The sequence below is a fragment of the Lathyrus oleraceus genome, chromosome 4, assembly GCF_024323335.1.
Source record: "Lathyrus oleraceus cultivar Zhongwan6 chromosome 4, CAAS_Psat_ZW6_1.0, whole genome shotgun sequence".
Taxonomy (NCBI): Eukaryota; Viridiplantae; Streptophyta; class Magnoliopsida; order Fabales; family Fabaceae; genus Lathyrus; species Lathyrus oleraceus.
In genome coordinates, this window is record NC_066582.1 from 99,234,525 (window position 1) to 99,258,504 (window position 23,980).

Consider the following 23,980-nt stretch of genomic DNA (forward strand, 5'->3'; position numbering starts at 1 on the left):
TATGGTATCGAAGTTGTGGTTGAGTACTTCTAACCATCCTCAGACGGACGGTCAAACCGAGAGGACGATTCAGACTTTGGAAGATATGTTAAGGGCATGTGTGCTTGAAAATGGAAGAAAATGGAAAGACCTCCTGCCCTTGATTGAGTTTTCATACAATAACAGTTATCAATCTAGTATTGGTATGAATCCGTATGAAGCTCCTTATAGAAGAAGATGTTGAAGCCCTCTTTGTTGGAAGGAAGTTAGTGAGAAGGGGATCATAGGACCGACGATTATTCAAGAGACCACTAAAAAGATCAAGATGATACAGGAAAATATGAAAAAAGCTCAAGACCGTCAAAAGAGTTATGAAGACCATAGGCGGAGACCATTGGAATTCGGGGAAGGTGGTCATGTATTCCTAAAGGTTACTCCAAGATGGAAATTGAAAGGAACTTTTAAATCACTGAAGTTAAGCCTGAGGTATATTGGAACATATAAGATAATTGGGAGGATCAATGAAGTATCATACCGTTTGGATTTACCAGGCCCGCTCTTTGATATGCATGATGTCTTTCATGTATTTCAACTTCAACAATTCATTCCCGACCCTCTTCAGCCTGTTCTTCCAGATATCGTTGATGTAGAAGCAGGTCTTTCTTTGAAACCTCAACCCAGTCATATCCTCGAACGTGCAGCTAAGACATTAAGAAATAAGGAGATTCCTCTTGTCAAAGTTCTTTGGGAAGGATCACACCCGGACAAATGAGTAGAAGAAGAAGAAAGTTGGTAAGAGTAAGAGAAGAGAAAAGGAGAAAGAAGAGAAATAAGAATATAAGAGAAAATGAGAAAAAAGAGAAAAAAAGAAGATAAGAGAAAATGAGAAAACTTGAACGAAGGAAGAAGATATTGGATCATCATTATCATCTCATCTCCAATATTTCATCATCTTTATTTATCTAAGGTGGGTTCTAGATAGTTTAACTTTTAGGGAAGAAATTTCATGGATTGAGAAACCTAGGGTTTCCATGTTTCTGCTTTAACCATAAAAGTTGATGATGATGCATGTTTTACTTGAGTTCTCTTGTTTGTTTGTACTAATACATGTCACTTGGTATGATTTTGGTGAAGTAAGGTGTTAATCATAAATTGCCGAAAAATATTTTGTCGAGATCTCACTTGGACGCCTCGCTGGGCTTCGCTAAGCGAGAACTCTATTTTGCCGAAAAATATTTTGATTCCTTGTTTCCACCATAAAACGGAAACTGTGATTCCGATTGATACGAGACTCGAAGCATTGGAAAGAAAATATAATATTTTGTCATTTTATGAAGTAAAATCACGCATGTATGTTAATTAATGCTTGATGAGATACGATGAACTCTTATGCGTATGTTATGAACTATACCATAAATTGTTATTTTTCTTGAATGCAAAATGGTTGAATTAACTATTATGAAAAGTGAGGTAAACCTATGTTTGTAACTAGGTGAATGAACTATAAAGAGGACTTAGGTTATGAAATGACTTAGGTGGCGATGCTTGGAAGTGAAGGTATCTCGGTGTGTACCGTGGACGAGTAGTCGCTTGAATTGATGACCAATAGGATTTGTATGGAACATGTTGTGATAAAATGATAATTTTGGTGAATGTGATCACTTAGTGATTGATGAGTGCAATCACGTTGAATGTTGGAACCTAATCACGTATTCAGAAACAACCCTTAATTGTGGACATCCCAATTGAGATACTTATGTAAAGTGGAATTGGAGATGTGAGACCAATGATTCGAGCCTCACAATGGGTTTGAGTCCCAACTATGGATTGGATCCATGGAGGATAAGTGAACACCTAAGTGGATTCAAGTCTCATACGACGAAATATACTCTAAGTGGGTTCGAGTCTTATACAAGTGACGGTTTTTAAAGTGAATTTGAGTCCCACGGAGAACTTGAATCCACAAGAAAGTCGAATCATACGAACATGCGTGAACGGAGCCTTACCCTAGACGTAGGTCCATCGGGGAACGATGCTTCATGGCTTCCGAATGGTGATTTATTGAGTTAAGTGAACTCAAGTTACATGTTTCCATACGATGTAAATATCCCTTAGATGCTTAAGTATTGTTCTACTATGTAAGTGTGCATAAGTAGGACGAAGTTGAATGACTTAAGTTAATAATCGCTAAGAGATCCCTGTAGAGTCGAATGGATCCATAAAATAGGGAATTCAGTGAGATTATCATCTCAACCCACTATTATTGTTGTTTCTGGTGGTTCTATGCAGATGAAAGGCAATGATAAATTTATTGTTTCAGATACTTTCTTTTGATGATCTTCCATTATGGATTATGTACATGGTACGACGTATACATAGCCCTTAGTTTTTAATTAGACACCTTTGTATAACATGTATCATATCATATAATATTTCTTTTAAACTTGTGTATATATTAATGCTGATAGATACTTATGTGTATCAATACAAAATTATATAATATATTTTTTAGATGTATATTATATGTGAGTGTTACATTGAACTTGTTAGTTAGTTTATCTTTACATTGAACTTGTTAGTCAGTTTATCGTTGTGGTTGTTGTTTTATAGAGCTTTTGACAACCGCCTCAAAACTTCCATCGAATATTGGAAAGGTAAACATGATTGAAGAGGCCTAAATTTAAACCAAAATATCTTTCACTGTGCTACAACATGAATTAATTTCATAGGTTGAACTCCATAGTTCTGAGTGGGACATTTTTGGTTGCAAGCCTCTCACATATGAAATTAAAAGATCTTCAACAATTTGTAACCCAGTTGGAGTAAACATGTGCTTGTTAGATCTGTAATTGTTTATTCGTAGCCTTTCTCAATTAGAATTTGCCTCTCATGTTGAAACTAATGGATTTCAATTATTTTCAGTCTTTCTCAATTTAGCTGGGCGATGGCAGAAGTTAGAAGTTTTTAAGTGACATGTAACAAAGTGAACTATAAAGATACTTGTGCTTTTTCCTTTTTTTCTTTTAATTAATTTTAATTTCATTAGCACATGTTTAAGGAATAGTTGTTTACAGCTTTACAAGCCTATTTATTGATTCTTAATTCATGGATTTTGGATTTTGTAAGTAACCATTCATTTCAAATGCATAGTCTTTTGTTGTTGGCTTTAGAAATTAAAGGTTCCATTGGGCTAACATCTTTTGCCATTTAAAGTTAGATGTAACTTATTTGTGAGCATAAAGGTATTAACTGCTAATGGGGACATTTAGTAACTCATAATCCTCATGTATTATTTTTTCAATAGCCATACAGAGGTAGCAAACTATGGGCTAAAAATGGTAGCATAATCAGCAAACAGGGAGCCACCATAAAGTGTTCCATTGTACTCTTGAACCTCACTAGCTGGTTCAGTACCATACTCACCAGCAAGAGACACAATCTGTAAAACTAAACCATTCTCAGTGACTCGGACTCCTGCCGGCAATGTAGAACGTCTTGGAAATCTAGGCGGTCCTACAATACTATTAACTGAAATCCAAAATTGTCCTCTTGAATTCCTCTTGATGTTATCTGGTCTTCCAGCAACTACCGTGAATAATTCCGATGAATTCGCTCTTGGACCTTTCAGCCACACTCTCTGAATTCTGTTTGCTAGATATTCACTGACAAGTACAAATGAACCATCTCTGCTTACTGCCACCCCAGATGGCACTTCAAGATTTTTTAGCAACACTGTTGTTTGGTTGGTGCTTGGATCATATTTCAATAAGCTTCCTGAGTTATCTCCACTGTTTAGCAGTGTTTGGAAATCTCTGCATAATAAATCAAAAGATATGCCTATTTATTACTGCAATGCACTAAAACTATGCTTAACAACATTGTAAGAATAAAAAAATATGTTACTTGAGCTGGAAGTTGGTGCTAGCTACGGTAAAATAGACGATTCCAGTGTCGGGATCTACATCCAAACCATCAGCAAACCTTGTCGTATTGGCTTGTTCAGGTCCAACTAATTGAGTTACATTTCCTCCATCCGGACCAATCTTAACAAGCCCAAAATAAGCATCGGCTACATACAAATCACCTGTCTGATGATTGAAACCCAATCCTAAAGGCCTTCCACATGTTGCTTGGATTGCTGAGAAGTCACCAAGCCCATCACAAACTTTCTTGTTCCTAACCAAAACAAAAACAAAATAGTTTGACACTTATTTTATGATATTTGAATCTAATTGGTATATTTGATGACAAGTCTATTTACCTGTTTGGAGAAGTGTAAGCATATTCCTTGAAACCATCATTTGGACCAATATACTTAAAAATTCTTCCATCAGAAGAAGATACATAAGGCCCTCCACCATCTCTATCAAACGCGAGGGACTCCGGTCCTGTCACTGGGGCTGGTAGCTGAAGCTTGTTCAATAATATAGCTACTGATGATGGAGAACAGAATAGGAAGATTACAAGAGTTGCAGTGACAACCATTGCCATGTTTAACATGATTGCTAATAACAAATTTGAGGTAACTTTGTAAGGTTTGAGTGAATCCTAATAAAGAACTAAGCAATATATTTATAGGCATGTTGGTATCATGCCATGCATGCTGTGCAATAGGTGGAAAGTGTGATGCCATGACATTGTTAACCTCGTGAAAAGAACACACAAATTATGCAAATCAATAGTACTTCTTCTGTCAAAAGAAACGTTCATAGTTTGTTACAAGTTTTGATAGGTTTAATAATTATGTTTTTATGAACACATCATAACATGTGAAGACTACAAAATTAAAATGTAACTTTTAAAAAAAACATAGTCAGTTTTACAGTTCTGTTTGCACTTTTGTGGATCCACCATATATCTCGTTTTTGTGACTCATGAATCTCCTCTTCTTCAATGTTGATTCACGCTGTTAAAACTAGCGGTTAGATGGACAGTATTTTCCTTATGTATATTTTTTTGCAAATGAAGAATAGTTGATTTTAATGTAGGTGGACTATGGTATTTTTGAAATTTGGTTGAGTATATTAATACTGATATGTCTTTTTTAAAATTAATTTATTAATAAATAAATTTTAATTAATTTTGCTTAAAGGTACTTGCATCTAACTAAATTTTTTAGTAAAAACAAATATCATTTAATATTGTTATTTTATTTTAACTATTATATTTTTAATTGTCTTAGTTGGTACCACCTAATAAAAGATGTTTGAACGTGGAAATAGTGTAATTACATGTTTCAATTCTGATCATCAAATTTATTTCTCTTTTTTAGAGGTGTTTATTTGAGTATTTGTTGGCCATTATGTCGATAGACACAAAAATAATTATATTTTTAATTTAAAATCAATTATGATTAGTTTATATTTGATTTGTTAAGATTGATTGAAAGATTTAAATTACAATCAAATCAAATTAATGATAAAATGAACCTTTTGGCTACATGAAAGAAAAAAGTGAAAAAAAAGAGATTTTATCCTAATAAATTACACTCTTATAACATTGGCTAACAACAATGAAGAGAGATAAGACACATGTCTATTGCACCGCGAAAATTACCTAAGCGCATCACACGCTCGTAATACAATAAAGTCGTCATTGAATTTTATTTATTTTAAAAGAAAGAGAAATATCAATAAAACTCAAATGGAAGAGAAAAGGATAAGGAAGTCGGTCATGCAAGGGGAATATATTAACATCACTCACATACGTTGTACTCAACAGGAACCGTTTTGATTATTCTTTGCGCATATGGGTGTTATTTTCTAAAGGTTACTTGTGATTGTTTTTAATTATGAGGAAAAATAAGTTTTTAATTAATGTGTTTGCCAAAATTTCAAAACCTTATGCCTACGTATTCTCATAGTGCGATGAGAAAATCAGAGCTACGTAGTTCGTGGGGTAGAAAATAAGTACTTATTGGTTGATTTTAGAGAACGGTGTTATAATCATATCCTAGAAGTGTTTTGACGTTAGTTGTTTGATCATGGTTCAGATGCTCTAGTTATTAGTTTGAATGCTAAGGAATGAATTATAACAGTTCTTTTATGAAAAAAATTGTTGTTTGGACAAAGAATTGTGAATATGGTGTCTGGATCAAGGATAAAGAATTGTAAAGGTTTGCCTAAATCTGAGATTAACAAGGAAAACGGGAAGAAGAATAAGCGCTTGCCTAAACCATGAGATTTAACAAGGCAAATGAGATAAAGGAAGAGAGTTTGCCTAAACTAGAGGATTAACAAAGCAAATGGAAAAAATGGAGAGTATGGGTGTCAAAACCAAGAGTAGTTGTGTTGGGACCAAGAGAGAATGATTATGGAATGTTTTTGACATTGGTTTTGATTGATTTTAGTTTGAAGATGGACGTTGAAAATTCCCTTGATTTAAATTACCCTAAAGTCTATGAAAGGAGGTGAATACTTTGAACAACTTGGTCATACGTCTTGTATCCAAAGATATTCAGAATAAGGATAAAAATGATCACTCTCGTTCTTCTTCATTTCTTAAGGCTCATGGCGTACAATTCACATCGTATTTTATTAAGTGTTTTTGAGTTTATTTGCAAAAGAAGAGTTTTAGTTTTAAATGAACAAAGAGAAAGACATGATTAAAAGAATGTGATATGATACCAAAAATGGAGAATGAAGCCTAATGTTGTCATGCATTGATTATCATATCTTCTAGGGTTTCAGAAGTGAGGGATTGTATTTGACTTAATGGAGCATGTATGGTACAAGTCCTAAAGTTTCAGAAGTGAGAGATTATAGGTTATGCCATGTTAAGAAGAGTAAAGCAAGCATCATGAAATTGTGAATTAAAGATCATAAAAAAGTGAAAAAATCAAAGTTAATGATTATGAAACCCTAATTTGTAATTAAGTCCAATCTAATCACATGTAGAAATTAATCCTAATTTAGAAATCAAATTCTAATTAACTAATACTAACCTAATGATGATTAAAAATGATTTTTGATGTGGTTAAAAGAATAAAAGAGATTAAAAGAATAACCAAAAAACTCAAGAAATAAAATAAATAAAAAGAGTCTCTACTAGAGGTGTGAAAAGTGAAAAGGGAGTGTGAATAGTTAAGGGGCGCAGGGCCCAAGTTCAGTGAGGTCCGTGTTTATTTTGATTTACTTCAGAAGTGGGGTGTAATAAGTGAATGGAGGATATAATGAAGTAAAGGCCAATGGGCCTTGGGTTTATAGCCCATGAGTGAAACTCAAAAGGAGGGAAACGGGAAGAACTCCCTTATTCCTCTCATCACTCTCAGAACTAACTCTCATGTCCTCTCTCTCACTCTCAGTCACCGAAAATCTCTCCACCATTCTAGAAATCGCCTCCGATGGTGGCGGGGCCCGAAACACCACAAAAACACCACCACCGAACTTGTCTTCCTCTCATTTATTTATCCTCATACTTTGATTATCATATAACTCAACCTAATCACTGAAACCTTATCCTAATCATAAACCCTAAAGAATTTTAGAAATCAAATTGAATAGTCATGGAGCTCGGGTTCAAGCTATGGACTCGGGGCTTCTTTTCAACACATCAAACACAATAATATGGTAACTAGGTTTTGAAGAAAAGATGAAGGATTGAAGATTTACCAACGAAGATGAGATGTGCCTTGGTGAGTGTTGCAAGGAGCTCGAAGCTGATAAGTAAGAAACCCATAGAGGATACTCCAACTAAGATAAGTACTTTTGAACTCTTATTTATGTGAATGTCTTCTTCCCTTCCACCTTTTATTCTTATTTTTTATTTTGTATGGACTGTGAAATCTTGTGTGAATTGTTGTTATTGATGTATTAGGAAAGAGATTAGGTTAAAATTTGCAGAGGGCTGAGTCTTAAACAAGGTGAGAAAATTGAATTAGGGTTGATGAGGGGCCTATATCAATTGATTCAAAGCTTCAATGTGAAGCTCTAATCAATGGTTGAATGAGAGTTTTTGTGAGGGTTTTTGAGGTTATGAAATACTTGTGCCTAGTTTTGGTAGGGTGAATGTGACTTGTTGATGAAATAAGAGATGTAATGATTATATAGGTGAGAGGTGGTAGAAATTAGTAGGGAAATATGGTTAGAAGTTAGTTAGAAAATGATTGATTGTGAGCCTTTGGATAGTGATCCAAGTGTCACATTAATCAAGGGTTAGAAATGTTTAAGAAGTTAGTTAGGTTTTGGTTAATTGGAGTGAAGAAAATTGAGAGGATTATGTGTGTTTTCAACTGAGTTTAATGTAAAAATAGGGATGGAAGTGTTTGTTTGGAATTTAGAAACTAGTTAGGGTTTAAAACCAACTTTGGAGGGAATTTTGAAATGCAGTGGCAATTTAGTAATTGGCTAAGTGCCATGTGGAATTGCCTGTTAGAGTAATTAGGGTTTGTTATATGGTAGTTAGAAGTTAGTAGGTTAAATTGAGGCGTAAGTTAAGTACAAGGTGAATGGTTAGTTAGTTATGTTTTAAGGTATTTAACAACTAACTTGGGCAATTTGGTTAGGGCATTGGGACAATTAGCTAGGGGAGGTGGTTATGGAAGTTAAGAGTTTGCTACTTAGAGGTTAAGGTAGTTAGATTGGTTACAAGGGATTGAGGTAGCACTTAGGGTAGTGCATGTATGTGTACTTATATGACATGGTTGTATGGTTGACTTTGATGTTGTGATAAACTTGATGTGTATGATTGACTACTTAGTTTAGGTTGTGTATGCTGAATCATGCTTGTTCATGTTCGTGATGAGTAACAAAAATCATGCCAAGTCTTGAGGTATGTATGATTGAATAGTTAGTATTATTTTAATGATTGCAAAATTTATGTGTGCATTGTATTGTGTTAGCCCTACATCATGCATTGATGTATGTTTGGATTGGATTGGAGGTGCATTGCCTGACTATGTCGGAATTGCATTGGAAATATGGAATTAGATTGTTTTGTTATATGAATTATCATGGCTTTTGATGGAGCTCCATGCTACATCATACTTGTGTGCATGTTTGGTTTCGAATTAGAGTGTGCTTGACTGCATTGCTTTGATATTGGATCTCCTTTATGCTGCTGCAGTGTCTTGTTTGTGATGTTGCATTTCACATACTTTGGCATGGCTTGAAGGGTGCAATTTGGATTCTAAATGGTTAGGATGATGGTTATGATAATGTTGTGAGTTGTATGCATGACCTGCTATGAATGTTTGATAGTGATGCATGCATCTAGTGTTTGTAGGTCTGGTACAAATTATGGATTGTGCATGACTTTGATGTACACTGAATGTATGCAGACTTAGTTTGTTGTGTATACACCTGTCATGAAATTGCAACATGGTTGCATCCAGTTCTTGATCATTGCAATGTGATGATGGATATTGTTGGTCTTGACTGGAGGTTTGAGCATAGGGTTTAATAGGTCATTTGGTGCAGGAATTGTTGTTGTTTTCGTGATTGATGCAGGTACTGTAACATAGCAGGTTCGATGGTGCATTTTGGTGGTTGGACATGGTGGTGCATACATGGTTTTGGACATGGGATGGACAAGATTCGGCATAATTTGACATGAGGTTTTGGGGAAGCTGAAGAGGAATGTAGATGCAATATGAAGAGGAATAGGTCTAGAGTTATAGGTTTGACTTTGGTCAACTGTTTGACCAAAAGTCAACTATAGGTCAAATTTTAGGTTTTCTTTGTTATTCCAATTCTGGTTCTTTTTGAAATGTATTTGAATTTTTGAATGTGAACTTTGACTTGGTATGGTTGTAACTTATTCTCCAAGTAATAAAATATTTGTCCCTCCATTTTCCAATTTGAATTTGAATTTTGAATCCTCCTTTGAATGCTTTGAATGTAAGAATCCATACCCAATTGAAACCATGATGTATTCCCATGATAATGGCAATGAGTAAATCAAATATGACTTGGTCAACAAAAAGTTGACCTTCCATGGTTGACTTTGTTGACAAAAAGTCAACTCTGGTGTGAATGAATTCAATCTCCATTGTTTCCAAAAACATCCAAAATGTGTCATAATACAACTTGAATAAGAGCTGAAATGATTAAATTAAGAGTCAATCTTCAAAAGTTGACTTTGATCAAAAAGTCAACTGCAACATAATTGATAACATAAAATAGTATCACATTCTAGGACTCAATTTAATTAAATTATATTATTATTTACTTCAATTTATTTCATTTTATTCGATATTACGCGGTATTTTCTTTCTATTTATCTCAGGTAGTTTATTTGAAGCACAAGAAAAAAAGGAAGAAAAGGAGGTGCAAAAAGGAATGAAAAGAAGCAAATATCAAAAGCCAAAACCCAACCCAAAAGCACAGGCGTTGTGCCTGTGACGAGCGTCACACAGGCTGTGACGAGCGTCACGCTTTGCCTACTTGTGTTACGAGCGTCACACATGGTGTGACGGACGTCACACCATTCTCCTATATTTTTGGCTTCAAAAGCGCAACAAAGACGTTGAGGCCTATTGTTACGCTTGACCATTGGAACGTGAACGGAAGAATTTTGGAAACCGTTACAACAAAGTGACCAGTATAAATATTGACTTTGCAAACCCTGCAGAAGCTCTCCGACTTCGTTCAATTTTCCTCTTCCAGCCGTGCAAGCATACCATTATTTTTCTTTACTGTTTTTGCTTTTAATTGCAGTTTTTATTTTTATTTTTATTTTCTTTTCCAGTTAAGCTTTCAGCACTTAATTAATTCTTTTTTCGCACAATAGTTTCTACACCGGAAACTATTGTGTATCTTTTACTAGATCTAACCTTACGTTAGACCCTAGATTTTTATTCTTTCACTTTTATTTTTCTGTCTGATTGAAGAATTCAAGAACAAATCCAACCGGTCTGTGGTGGAGTGTTCAAGACTGCTATTTAATTACTCAGGTTCTTTAATTATTATTTGAATTTATATATGCTTTGTCTTACTGTTTATTTATATTATTTGCCTGAGATGGAATTATTTATGCATGCTGATTATTTAGATCTGTTTAGTATGTCTGGCTAATTTATTTAGGTATCGGTATGTAGAGTAAGCGGAATGAAGGAATCAAAACTAAGTTGGTTTAATTAAGTTTAAAATTAAAATCACTCTTTTCACGGTCTCAATTTACAGGTTTAATAACAAGGTTTTTGTACGAAAGTAAAAGACATAAAGAAGTTAAAATCAATAGAACGAGAGTTTGAGTTTTTGACTGGACAGTGTAAATTGGACATTAATTCTAGATCAGGGCGAGAGCAATTTTTAGAGTTAATTAAATTCTAATCTTTTCCAAAAGTATTTTTAAAGGTTGAATGTGAGGACGAGAGTTAAGCATTTGAATTTAATTATATAACCTAAGTCAACAGAGCGAGAGTTTGAGACAAGGGTGTTTAAACGATTAGTGTTTTCTTAAAAAGAGTTTCTACGGATTCTATTGTTTTCAAAAAGTGGTTTTTGACTTAACTAATAAGTGACAGCTACGTTAATATAAAATCATAGTTTATTCAACAGAGCGAGAGTTTGAGATAAGACTTTTAATCAATAGTGTCAACTGAAAAGATTTATTTTAAAACCAAGAAACCAACGAAGAATTGATTCCCTAATTACGACGAACTACATACCGATATCCGTTTAGTTGATATTTAATTTAGATCCTATTTTTTTTTAGTTTTAACTTTTCCCCAAACAATCAAAGTATTACCCGCCTTAGCTTTACGAAGTAACCTTAGAAAACGGTATATCGATTCATAAGTCCCTGTGGGATCGATATCTTTTAAAACTACGCGATAGAACTGTGCACTTGCAGTTTGTACCCCAAATTCGACTCATAAAGTCGCGATCAAGTTTTTGGCGCCGTTGCCGGGGACTTTTATTTATTCGATATCGTAACTCTTCTGTTACGCTGTAGAGACTAAGGCTTATTTTTCTTTTCTTTTCTTTCTTTCATTGATTTGTATGCCACACACTCGCTCACAAGGCGAGCCGTTCTACTTACGAATCAACGATCTCGAACTATATCTCTGAGTCTTACGACGAATTCGGGAATATCGTGCTGCAAACAATCTCCCTCCTGTCGAACTTCCTGATCTCAAAAATCTTCTTCCTTCGTCGATACCCGAGATGGCAGAACCAGCTCGTGCTCTTCGAGATTACGCCGCTCCATCGCAAGATGAGCCGCATTCGAGTATTGCTCCACCCGCAATCGAAGCAAACAACTTTGAACTTAAACCTTCACTGTTACAGGCAGTGCAACAGAACCAATTCTCTGGAAATCCTACCGAGGATCCAAACCTTCATTTATCCGTATTTGTCCAATACACTGATACTGTTAAAGCTAATGGTGTCACTTCAGAGGCAATTCGACTTCGTCTTTTTCCTTTCTCGTTAAGAGATAGCGCTAGAAGATGGCTTCAATCTCTTCCTTCCAACTCAGTCACCACATGGAACGAGTTGAAGAAAGTCTTCCTTGCCTGATATTTTCCGCCGAGCAAAATAGCTATGTTAAGAGCCCAGATAAATGGATTTAAACAGAAAGATAACGAGTCTCTTTTCGAAGCATGGGAAAGATACAAAGACATGATGAGATTTTGTCCACACCATGGTTTAGAAGACTGGTTAGTAATTCATACCTTCTATAATGGTCTCCTGTACAACACGAGGTTAACAATAGACGCCGCCGCAGGTGGTGCACTAATGAACAAACCTTACGCTGATGCTTATCAACTTATCGAGAGCATGGCTCAAAACCACTATCAGTGGGGAAGCGAACGAACAATGGTAGAAAAACCTCAAACGAAAACTGGCATGTACGAGATAAGTAACCTTGATCATGTTAATGCAAAAGTGGATGCTCTGGTCCAGAAAATTGAAAGTTTAAATGTATCACCTCCAGCCACCGTGGTTGCCATAACTCAGAATTGCGAAGTCTGTGGAATCCAAGGTCACACTCCTGCAGATTGTCAACTCCTAACAGGAATCCAAGCAGAGCAAGTAAACTATGCTCAAGGAAATCCCTACTCGCATACCTATAACTCCAACTGGAAGAATCATCCTAATTTTTCATATAAGAGTAATAATGCCTTATACGCACCAGGACAAGCTCCAAATCAAGCCCCAGCTATACCTCCTGGATATCAAAAGCCGATCCCATCTACACCTAACAATAACGTTCCTAGGAAATCCAACTTGGAAATCATGATGGAGAACTTCATAGCTTCTCAACAGCAAACCAATAAAGATTTCTTAAACCAGAATGTACACACTGGCAAATAAATTAAACAACTAGCAAGTAAAGTAGATGCCCTGGCTACCCATAACAAAATGCTGGAAACGCAAATATCACAAGTAGCTCAAGAACAAGCGCCTACTGCTGCCCCAACTGGTACATTTCCTGGCCAACCCCAACCTAACCCGAGAAGCCACGCTCATGCAATTATACTGAGAAGTGGAACGAAAGTGGAAGGACCGTCTGACCCAAGGATAGAAAACCAAAACTCTAAAAAGTCAACTGAGGAGGAAAGTGAACCTAAGGAAAAGGAAGAGAGTAATAAGGAAACCGTAGAAAAGAAGGAACCTTATGTACCTCCACCACCTTATAAACCACCTATCCCTTACCCTCAAAGGCTTATTAAAACCAAAGATGTGGGCCAATTTAAAAAATTTGTTGACCTACTAAAACAATTAAACGTCACAATTCCGTTTACAGAAGCTATTACGCAGATGCCCTCATATGCCAAGTTCTTAAAAGAAATTCTTTCTAATAAAAGGAAACTTGAAGATAGCGAAACCGTTACACTCACTGCTGAATGTAGCGCTATAATCCAGAATATGCCTCCTAAACTTAAAGACCCAGGTAGTTTCTCTATACCCTGTCACATAGGAAAATTTGTCATTGACAAAGCCTTATGCGATTTAGGAGCCGGTATTAGTGTTATGCCTTTATCCATATGCAAGAAACTGGAAATGGGAGAATTAAGACCAACTAAAATGTTTGTGCAACTAGCAGATCGTTCTGTTAGATATCCTGTAGGAATTCTTGAAAACATTCCAGTGCGCATAGGTCAATTCCACATTCCAACCGATTTTATAATTATGGATATTAGAGAAGATGAAGTTACACCCATTATACTGGGAAGACCGTTCTTAGCAACTGCCGGTGCAATCATAGACGTAAAACGAGGACGACTCACTTTCGAAGTAGGAGAAAAGAAAATTGAGTTCATTCTTTCCCAATTTTTGAAAGCACCTGCAATATAAGATACATGTTACTTCATGGATATCATCGATGAATGCATAAAAGAAACAGAGTTAGAAAAAGACAAATTGTCTGACTATCTTGTAGAAGACAAACTTAACCAATGTTTAGCAATAACACCGGACCCTACGCAATGCCTTAAGAAACCAACCCTAGACCTGAAAACACTTCCCAAAAATTTGAGATATGAATTCCTAGACTTAGAACTTGAACGACCAGTGATAGTTAATGCTGACCTAGGAAGACTCGAAACAGAAAAACTCCTGCATATCTTAAGAAAATATCCAACCGCACTAGGATACAACATCACCGATCTTAAAGGAATAAGTCCTTCTATTTGTATGCACCGCATCATGCTAGAAGAAGACTGTAAAACTTCTAGGGAACACCAGAGGAGACTAAACCCGATCCTGAGTGAGGTAGTGAAGAAGGAAATAACCAAGTTATTAGAGGCAGGTATCATATATCCTATATCTGATAGCAAATGGGTTAGTCCTGTACACGTAGTACCAAAGAAAGGAGGTATAACAGTTATTGAAAATGAAAAAGGAGAAACTATAACCAAACGAATCGAATCAGGATGGAGAATGTGCATTGACTATAGGAAACTAAACAAAGCAACCCGAAAAGATCATTTCCCTTTACCATTCATTGACCAGATGTTAGAACGATTAGCAAAACATTCGCATTTCTGCTATCTAGACGGTTACTCAGGCTTCTTTCAAATACCAATTCACCCTGATGACCAAGAAAAGACAACGTTCACGTGTCCTTTTGGTACCTTCGCCTATAGACGAATGCCGTTTGGCTTGTGTAATGCTCCTGCAACCTTCCAAAGGTGCATGATGGCAATATTCGCCGATTTTCTCGAAAACATCATGGAAGTATTTATGGATGACTTTTCCGTATGCGGACAAAGCTTTGAAGAATGCCTTGAAAACCTAGAAAGAGTTCTAGAGCGATGTGTAAAAGTAAACCTAGTACTTAATTGGGAAAAATGCCACTTTATGGTACAAGAAGGAATTGTTTTAGGACACATCATCTCGAACAGAGGAATTGAAGTAGACAAAGCCAAAATAGAGGTAATCGAAAACCTTCAACCCCCGAAAACTGTGAGAGAAGTACGAAGCTTCTTAGGACATGCCGGTTTTTATCGACGATTCATTAAAGACTTCTCTAAAATAACTAAACCTTTAACCGGGCTATTGATAAAGGATGCTAAATTCATATTCGACAATAAATGTCTAGAAGCATTTCAAACGCTTAAACAAGCATTGATCTCCGCACCCATAATGCAGACACCAGATTGGAACGAACCATTCAAAATAATGTGTGATGCCAGTGATTACGCTGTAGGTGCTGTTTTAGGGCAACAAAAAGATAAAAAGCTTCACGTTATATATTACGCAAGTAGAACTCTAGATGAAGCACAAATGAATTATGCCACAACCGAGAAAGAACTTCTAGCAGTAGTGTTTGCGCTAGATAAATTTCGTTCTTACTTGGTCGGAGCCAAAATAATCATCTACACTGACCACGCTGCTATCAAATACCTCTTAACAAAAAAGGATGCTAAACCTAGACTCCTAAGGTGGATCCTGTTGCTACAAGAGTTCGATTTGGAAATCAAAGACAAGAAAGGAACTGAAAACATAGTAGCAGATCACCTCTCGAGACTTGAGAACCTTGAACCGGAAAGAACATCAATTAACGATGATTTCTCGTACGATAAGCTTATAGCTACTTTGGAAGAAAATAACGCTGATAAACAGGTAGAAACCACCTTAGTTATATCTGTTACACCGTGGTACGCTGACCTCGTCAATTATTTAGCTGCCGGAATAGTTCCACCTACTTTATCCTACCAGCAGAAGAAACGATTCTTCTATGACATAAAACACTATTACTGGGATGACCCCTTACTTTTTAAAAGAGGCCCCGATGGTATTTTCCGTCGGTGTATACCCGAAGAAGAGGTAGAAAATATAATCCAACACTGTCACTCCGCTCCTTATGGTGGACATGCAAGTACATCCAAGACCTGCTCTAAAATCCTACAAGCCGGTTTTTATTGGCCAAATATATGGAAGGATGTACGTGCAGCTATTAAGAAATGTGACAGATGTCAACGCACAGGAAACATATCTAGACGTGACGAGATGCCACAAAAAGGCGTTTTGGAAGTAGAGATTTTCGACGTGTGGGGAATAGACTTCATGGGACCTTTTCCATCCTCTTTCGGTAACAAATACATACTCGTGGCAGTTGACTACGTATCAAAATGGATTGAAGCTATAGCTTCTCCAATAAACGACACACGAGTAGTAACTAGACTCTTTAAGAATATAATATTTCCAAGATTTGGTGTCCCAAGAATAGTAGTCAGTGATGGTGGATCGCATTTCATATCCAAGGTACTCGAAAAACTATTGTTTAAGTATGGCGTAAGACATAGAGTAGCGACACCTTACCACCCTCAAACCAGCGGGCAAGTGGAAGTGTCTAACAGAGAAATCAAACAGATACTAGAGAAAACAGTCGCCACTTCAAGGAAAGACTGGTCATTGAAATTACCAGAAGCTTTATGGGCTTATCGAACTGCTTACAAAACTCCCATAGGGACAACCCCATTTAAGCTCATTTATGGAAAATCCTGTCACCTCCCGGTAGAATTAGAACATAAAGCCTATTGGGCTATTAAAAATTTAAATTTAAACTATAAAGCCGCCGGTGAAAAGAGAATCCTTGATATAAGTGAATTAGAGGAACTCAGAAGAGACGCTTACGAAAATGCCAGAATCTACAAGGAAAGAACAAAACAATGGCATGACAAGCGCATATCAAGGAAAATCTTCAAACAAGGCGATACAGTCCTTTTATTTAACTCCAGGCTAAAGTTGTTTCCGGGAAAACTACGATCTAGATGGTCAGGTCCTTTTCAAATCACCAATGTCTTTCCCAGTGGAGCAGTAGAAATTAAAAGCAAATCTATGGAACCATTTACCGTAAACGGGCAACGTCTAAAACATTATCACTATGCAGAAAACAATGAAGATTCGCAAGTCTTGCACTTAGACGAAATGCCTCCAGAACTTATAGATTATAATTGATAGTTTTTATGTCGAGCTTGCGACATTAAACAAAGCGCTTAGTGGGAGACAACCCACAAATATATATATTTTTTATTTCTCCCTTAATTATTCTTTTAAATTTTGTTTAGTATTCATTCTTAATTTATTTATTAAAAACTTTTCTCTTCTTCTTTCGGCATTTGGCTAAATCCTGACTAAAACTCATGTTTTTTTCTTCTTTTCTCTAGCTAACATTAACCTGATGGGACAAATTGATCGTATGGGTATCAAATTCAGAGGGAAAGCTCAGAAACAAAAGTTTGAGGAACTAGCCACGAGAGAGATACTACCTAGCATATATGCTGATGACTGGGCAATGACTGCCCTTGGACTAAGAGAAAGTGTCATGTATTTGCTGAGTCAGATAGGGTGGGAAACCTCTCCTATCCGTAGACATTTCGTCACCTACCGGAGACTAACACTAGAATTCCTTAGTTCCCTGATCTATCTACCCAGCCATGGGAAAGGAATAAGCAGAGGTTTCATTTAGTTCAGAATGTTTAACATGGAGTACCAATTTAATATTCAAGACTTTACCAACCTTTTAGGTTTCCCTACCTCCCTTGATACATTCACAGTGAGCCAAGAAGAACTTTTTGAATATAGAGAACTTGAACACTTTTGGGGTAGTTTGACTGGAAATGACGATCCCGAGGAACATGAGTTTCTCTCTGGAAACATACATAACCCGGCCTTTCGTTATTTCCATAAGATCCTGACCCACACCTTATTTGGGAAGAAGTCAAACAGTACCACAGTTTCACGTGATGAACTCTTCATCATATTTTGTGCTTCCCATAACCGTCCAGTAAACGGTGCCACTTTTATGTTGGCAAATTTAGACCACCTTATCCAAGATGAACGAGCACCAATTCGAATAGGCGGTTTGATAACCATGATTGGTAATGCTATCGGATTACGTCAGCCTATGCTTGACTTAAGCCCTTTTTGTGGCATTACTATTATGAGTATACCCTTCCTCTTCAACACTATGTTTATAGCAAACCTAGGGTCTGACGAGTTTGAGCTTATAATTAATAACCAAGTTCTTTGCCTTTTCACCTTGCCTAGTCCTAGGACTAGTGTTCATAACCGCAATAACTGGCTCTACAATCTGAACGAAACCCCCTCTCCTACTAGATCCACTGAATCCATCTAGGACTATGAGATTTGTGATGACCAGATTCCTTATGCTGAATCTGACCCTCAGACACCATCTGGTTATTATGATATTGATCCTCCTCCTCAACCTGCCCCGACCGAAGAATCGGCAATACCCGACCTTAGACATCATATGCCCGGAACTGATTATAACACTGCCATTGAAGATTTGATGTCAGAACAAGACGCCCTCAGAGAAGAGTTCGCTAACATGAGACACGAATTTCTGGGATACATGAACAGTATGACAAATCAGTTTCACGAGTTGCTATATCGTGTTAACTCCTTTGCTCCTCCGGCCAGAGATCATGCAGATGGATAGAAGTCGTTTTTCTTAGTTATTTAGTTTTAGTTAGATTGTTCATTAGTGTTATTTCAAATTATGTTCGTATTTGTTTCTCTTTCGCATTTTTGTTTTTTTTCTTCCAATGTTACATTATGATTATTTTATGAAGCTATTGATTTATTTTACTTTATTATGAATTATGCAATATCTATCAATAATGCTCTCTACTATTGCTACCTACATAACTTATAAAGATATTATATTATATATATATATATATATATATATAGATATATATATATATATTAATATATATATATATATATATATATATATATATATATATATTATGGAAAGTAGAATAGCATGCAATGCAATTTAAAACATCACAATAACAGAATAAAATAAACTGAAGCAAAACAAAAATTAAAATAAAATAAATTACTATAATTATTATGAAGAACGCAAGCAATAACCATGCCAGAATGACTGTGTGACGAGCGTCACACAATCTATCACGGACGTCACGCCAAGTGCCTGTGACGCCCGTAACGCCCCTGTCACGAGCGTGACACCGTCTGACCATGTTAACGTTACTAGCCGTTGGGAGACGACCGTTACACCACTTCACCTTTTTACCTTCCCCATTTATTCACATTTACCCACATTTATTTACTTTTCAACCACTCCCTTTCCAACTTCAAATTTTTTTTCCTATAAATACCCACCATACCTTTCTTCATACACCACAAACCATTCTCTAAAATCAATTTCATTTCCCTTCTCCCCTAATTACCTCTTTTAAACCACTTATCGATATGGCGGGCAACCAAGCTTTCGGAAATATCATCTTCCGATCCGAAGATGATAATTATCAAAGGGAGCAGTTCGAGCGTTTCCAACAACGCGGTGTCACCTCTACCAGGTATCCTGATTTAACTTGTTTACAAGAATTAGGATTAATTCAAGGTATAGAATGGATGCTCCGTCTTGCTGATTTAACCTTTCTATGCACGCATAATCAACCTACCTACCCATCCCTAACCTTAGAATTTTTAAGTTCCTATTCGTACAACACTCCCACCGGTGAAGACGAATTCTTAACCGGTACCGCAACCTTCTGTATGTTCAACACCGAATACTCCCTATCCCAAAACCAATTGAGTACCATGCTACAGTTCCCTGTAGGAGACCAAGTCCACCCAAGAGTCCCTCCAAACTCAAACTGGAACACAGTTGCCGCTTTCGACCTCTTTAGGAAAATATCCGGTGTAGATGCCAACAACTGGGAAGAGCTCCTTGTTTCCCATATACATAACCCAACTATCCGGTACTTTATCCGCATCCTGCAAAACACAGTTTTTGGAAGACCAAACAACAGCAAGGTCAACGCAAAGGAATTATTCTTCCTCGAATGCGTCTTCGAACCGGATACTAAGGTAAACGCCGCCTCCTTCCTATTTCATCATATCCGCACCTTATGTGCTAGAGGCCGTCAACCTTTTGTAATTGGTGGATTAATCACCATCATAGCACTTGGCTTAAACCTAGGGGACCGACTCCAAACTTTAGAATCTTTACCTCCCTTATTTATGGATATAAGCTATTGTCGGTCCAGCCGCCTAATAAAGAACAGAGTAGGCGGAAAATATTACCTTATGGTGAATAACCAGGCAGTCCTAAGCGTTGTTCTACCCAACATTGCCCTAACAGATGTCACCAACCCCAACCGCCACCTCTATGATCTGACTGCTCCCGAAGCTACCGAGCCTTCACATGCAAACCCGTCTACAGACGAGTTTGAAGAAATGGAGCAAGGTGATCATGCTCCTGCACAACAATCAGTCCCGCTCAACCCTTCCGATAATGCAGCTGGCCCATCCTCACGACGTCGTCGACGAAGAAGACCTGCAACCAATGACGACATCATGGATGCTATTGATGGTATGCAAGCGCAGAATCTCGAAATGCTGCAAATGATGCGCCAAATGCAACAACAACAGGATGTGAGGAATGCCATAACCGACCAGCGGTTCACTGATTTGCTTAGCAGGTTTGACAACTTAGAAGTACATCAACGATCACCAGGTCCAAGAACAAGAGGCGGCAGGCAGCATTAACTTTAGTTTCCTTTTCCTTTCTTTTTGTATTTCATTTCTTTTCCTTAAAACATTGGGGACAATGTTTCATTTAAGTATGGGGGGAAAACCGTGTTCTTTCTATCCTCCTTTTTCTTTTTTTTTCAAGTATGTATCTTTCTTTTCATTGTTATTTCCCTTATAAAAAAAACAAAATATATTTCTTATAATATAGATTTATTTTAAGTTAAGTCCCAAGTGTGAAAAATTCCTATTATCTATTCCCTCAAAATTTCCATGAGCCATAACAAAAATTCAACACACTCCGTAAGTATAAAGGTTGCTCATTTTATCGAACTTGAGACAAATTAAGACAAAAACTATTACCGCCAAACACTCTAAACAAACCTCAACATGTTAGATCAGAAAGGCACCTGTTATACAAGTCCATAGACTTCTAACTTTATAGTAACCCCGAGTAGTTTATACAAGAAGTCAACACCATCTTAATAGCAAACTACGTGGAGGGCCGATGAATATAAGTGAATGATTCCCAAAATAATATATATATATATATATATATATATATATATATATATTATATTATATATAATATATATATATATATATATATATATATATATATATATCAGGAAATGCACTAATTAAGTTAGGTGATCCTTACCAGATCATTTAATCTAAAGGTTGCAGATCATACAAAAACATAATACGAAAGACCCATTATGAGTTGGTTCAGCAAGTATCTGGTACTGAACTTGGTAGGGAGGACTACGGTCCGATCCCCCGCAATTCGCAATGGACTAAATAACGAAGTTATCCGACTCATGTACCAGAGCTTCAAGCTAAAAAGGGGATCAGAATCACTAACCGGTCACTCCACTATGTGCGCGAAACGATAAAGGGCTTAATGTGATTTCGTTAGAATGAAAACGGGTGAAATAAGAGTAAAAGAACTAGGCTAGTTATAATGGCATGACTCGAACTGGTTTGCATAAGGTGAGGTTACCTGAGGTTGTAACGGTAGTTGTTGATGTCAAGATTAAACTCAAGTTACTCCTAAACAAAATCTACTAGCAACCTAGTACGAATTGATGTGTGTTTTGAAATTTCATCTGGCTAAATTTTTAAACGATTTCTATATTGTATTTTGCTTGAGAACAAGCAAAGATCTAAGTATGGGGGAGTTTGATAACATGAAATAGTATCACATTCTAGGACTCAATTTAATTAAATTATATTATTATTTACTTCAATTTATTTCATTTTATTCGATATTACGCGATATTTTCTTTCTATTTATCTCAGGTAGTTTATTTGAAGCACAAGAAAAAAAGGAAGAAAAGGAGGTGCAAAAAGGAATGAAAAGAAGCAAATATCAAAAGCCAAAGCCCAGCCCAAAAGCACAGGCGTTGTGCCTGTGACGAGCGTCACACAGGCTGTGACGAGCGTCACGCTTTGCCTACTTGTGTTACGAGCGTCACACATGGTGTGACGGACGTCACACCATTCTCCTATATTTTTGGCTTCAGAAGCGCAACAAAGACGTTGAGGCCTATTGTTACGCTTGACCATTGGAACGTGAACGGAAGAATTTTGGAAACCGTTACAACAAAGTGACCAGTATAAATATTGACTTTGCAAACCCTGCAGAAGCTCTCCGACTTCGTTCAATTTTCCTCTTCCAGCCGTGCAAGCATACCATTATTTTTCTTTACTGTTTTTGCTTTTAATTGCAGTTTTTATTTTTATTTTTATTTTCTTTTCCAGTTAAGCTTTCAGCACTTAATTAATTCTTTTTTCGCATAATAGTTTCTACACCGGAAACTATTGTGTATCTTTTACTAGATCTAACCTTACGTTAGACCCTAGATTTTTATTCCTTCACTTTTATTTTTCTGTCTGATTGAAGAATTCAAGAACAAATCCAACCGGTCTGTGGTGGAGTGTTCAAGACTACTATTTAATTACTCAGGTTCTTTAATTATTATTTGAATTTATATATGCTTTGTCTTACTGTTTATTTATATTATTTGCCTGAGATGGAATTATTTATGCATGCTGATTATTTAGATCTGTTTAGTATGTCTGGCTAATTTATTTAGGTATCGGTATGTAGAGTAAGCGGAATGAAGGAATCAAAACTAAGTTGGTTTAATTAAGTTTAAAATTAAAATCACTCTTTTCACGGTCTCAATTTACAGGTTTAATAACAAAGTTTTTGTACGAAAGTAAAAGACATAAAGAAGTTAAAATCAATAGAACGAGAGTTTGAGTTTTTGACTGGACAGTGTAAATTGGACATTAATTCTAGATCAGGGCGAGAGCAATTTTTAGAGTTAATTAAATTCTAATATTTTCCAAAAAGTATTTTTAAAGGTTGAATGTGAGGACGAGAGTTAAGCATTTGAATTTAATTATATAACCTAAGTCAACAGAGCGAGAGTTTGAGACAAGGGTGTTTAAACCATCAGTGTTTTCTTAAAAAGAGTTTCTACGGATTCTATTGTTTTCAAAAAGTGGTTTTTGACTTAACTAATAAGTGACAGCTACGTTAATATAAAATCATAGTTTATTCAACAGAGCGAGAGTTTGAGATAAGACTTTTAATCAATAGTGTCAACTGAAAAGATTTATTTTAAAACCAAGAAACCAACGAAGAATTGATTCCCTAATTACGACGAACTACATACCGATATCCGTTTAGTTGATATTTAATTTAGATCCTATTTTTTTTTAGTTTTAACTTTTCCCCAAACAATCAAAGTATTACCCGCCTTAGCTTTACGAAGTAACCTTAGAAAACGGTATATCGATTCATAAGTCCCTGTGGGATCGATATCTTTTAAAACTACGCGATAGAACTGTGCACTTGCAGTTTGTACCCCAAATTCGACTCATAAAGTCGCGATCAATAATAGCTTCTTTTTCAAGCAAGCATATATCAAAAGGCCCTTATACTATAAGACATGTCATAAAGAGACTTCCTGATCTAATAACATCTAATGGAATTTCCAATAACTTGCACCACAAGTTATAATAAGAGCATCAATCACAGTCATCTGATCAAATCTTCAATGTCTCAA

The 23,980-nt window shown here is 36.3% G+C and overlaps 2 protein-coding genes, 1 long non-coding RNA gene and 1 other non-coding gene across 4 annotated transcripts; 2 read left to right on the top strand and 2 right to left on the bottom strand.

The window, feature by feature from the left end:
• Nucleotides 1-304: 304 nt before the first annotated feature.
• On the top strand, nt 305-751 carry LOC127136188 (uncharacterized). The gene has a single exon (XM_051062781.1). It carries the CDS (start codon nt 305-307, stop codon nt 749-751), a length of 447 nt encoding a protein of 148 aa, XP_050918738.1.
• A 2,492-nt stretch (nt 752-3,243) lies between these two features.
• On the bottom strand, nt 3,244-4,528 carry LOC127073679 (protein STRICTOSIDINE SYNTHASE-LIKE 12). Its single transcript, XM_051014858.1, has 3 exons — nt 4,241-4,528; nt 3,883-4,155; nt 3,244-3,791 (listed from the first exon to the last, which is right to left on the bottom strand). The coding sequence occupies exons 1-3, from the start codon at nt 4,477-4,479 to the stop codon at nt 3,302-3,304; spliced, it is 1,002 nt and encodes a 333-aa protein (XP_050870815.1). The 5' UTR covers nt 4,480-4,528; the 3' UTR covers nt 3,244-3,301.
• A 2,703-nt stretch (nt 4,529-7,231) lies between these two features.
• On the top strand, nt 7,232-9,731 carry LOC127073680 (uncharacterized). The gene is made up of 2 exons (XR_007785835.1): nt 7,232-8,748; nt 9,043-9,731. It is a non-coding gene; the product is annotated as an uncharacterized LOC127073680 (long non-coding RNA).
• Nucleotides 9,732-12,464: 2,733 nt separating this feature from the next.
• Nucleotides 12,465-12,571, bottom strand: LOC127076922 (small nucleolar RNA R71). Its single transcript, XR_007786936.1, has one exon. It is a non-coding gene; the product is annotated as a small nucleolar RNA R71 (small nucleolar RNA).
• Nucleotides 12,572-23,980: the final 11,409 nt, after the last annotated feature.

What these genes read in the sequence shown, in the direction of transcription:
- LOC127136188 (XM_051062781.1), top strand. Translation starts at nt 305, where the DNA reads ATGATACAGGAAAATATGAAAAAAGCTCAAGACCGTCAAAAGAGTTAT.
- LOC127073679 (XM_051014858.1), bottom strand. Translation starts at nt 4,479, where the DNA reads ATGTTAAACATGGCAATGGTTGTCACTGCAACTCTTGTAATCTTCCTA. An exon ending in GCTTACACTTCTCCAAACAG is followed by an intron (nt 4,156 to 4,240) that starts GTAAATAGACTT and finishes TGTTTTGGTTAG; the next exon opens with GAACAAGAAAGTTTGTGATG. An exon ending in AGCACCAACTTCCAGCTCAA is followed by an intron (nt 3,792 to 3,882) that starts GTAACATATTTT and finishes TTTATTATGCAG; the next exon opens with AGATTTCCAAACACTGCTAA.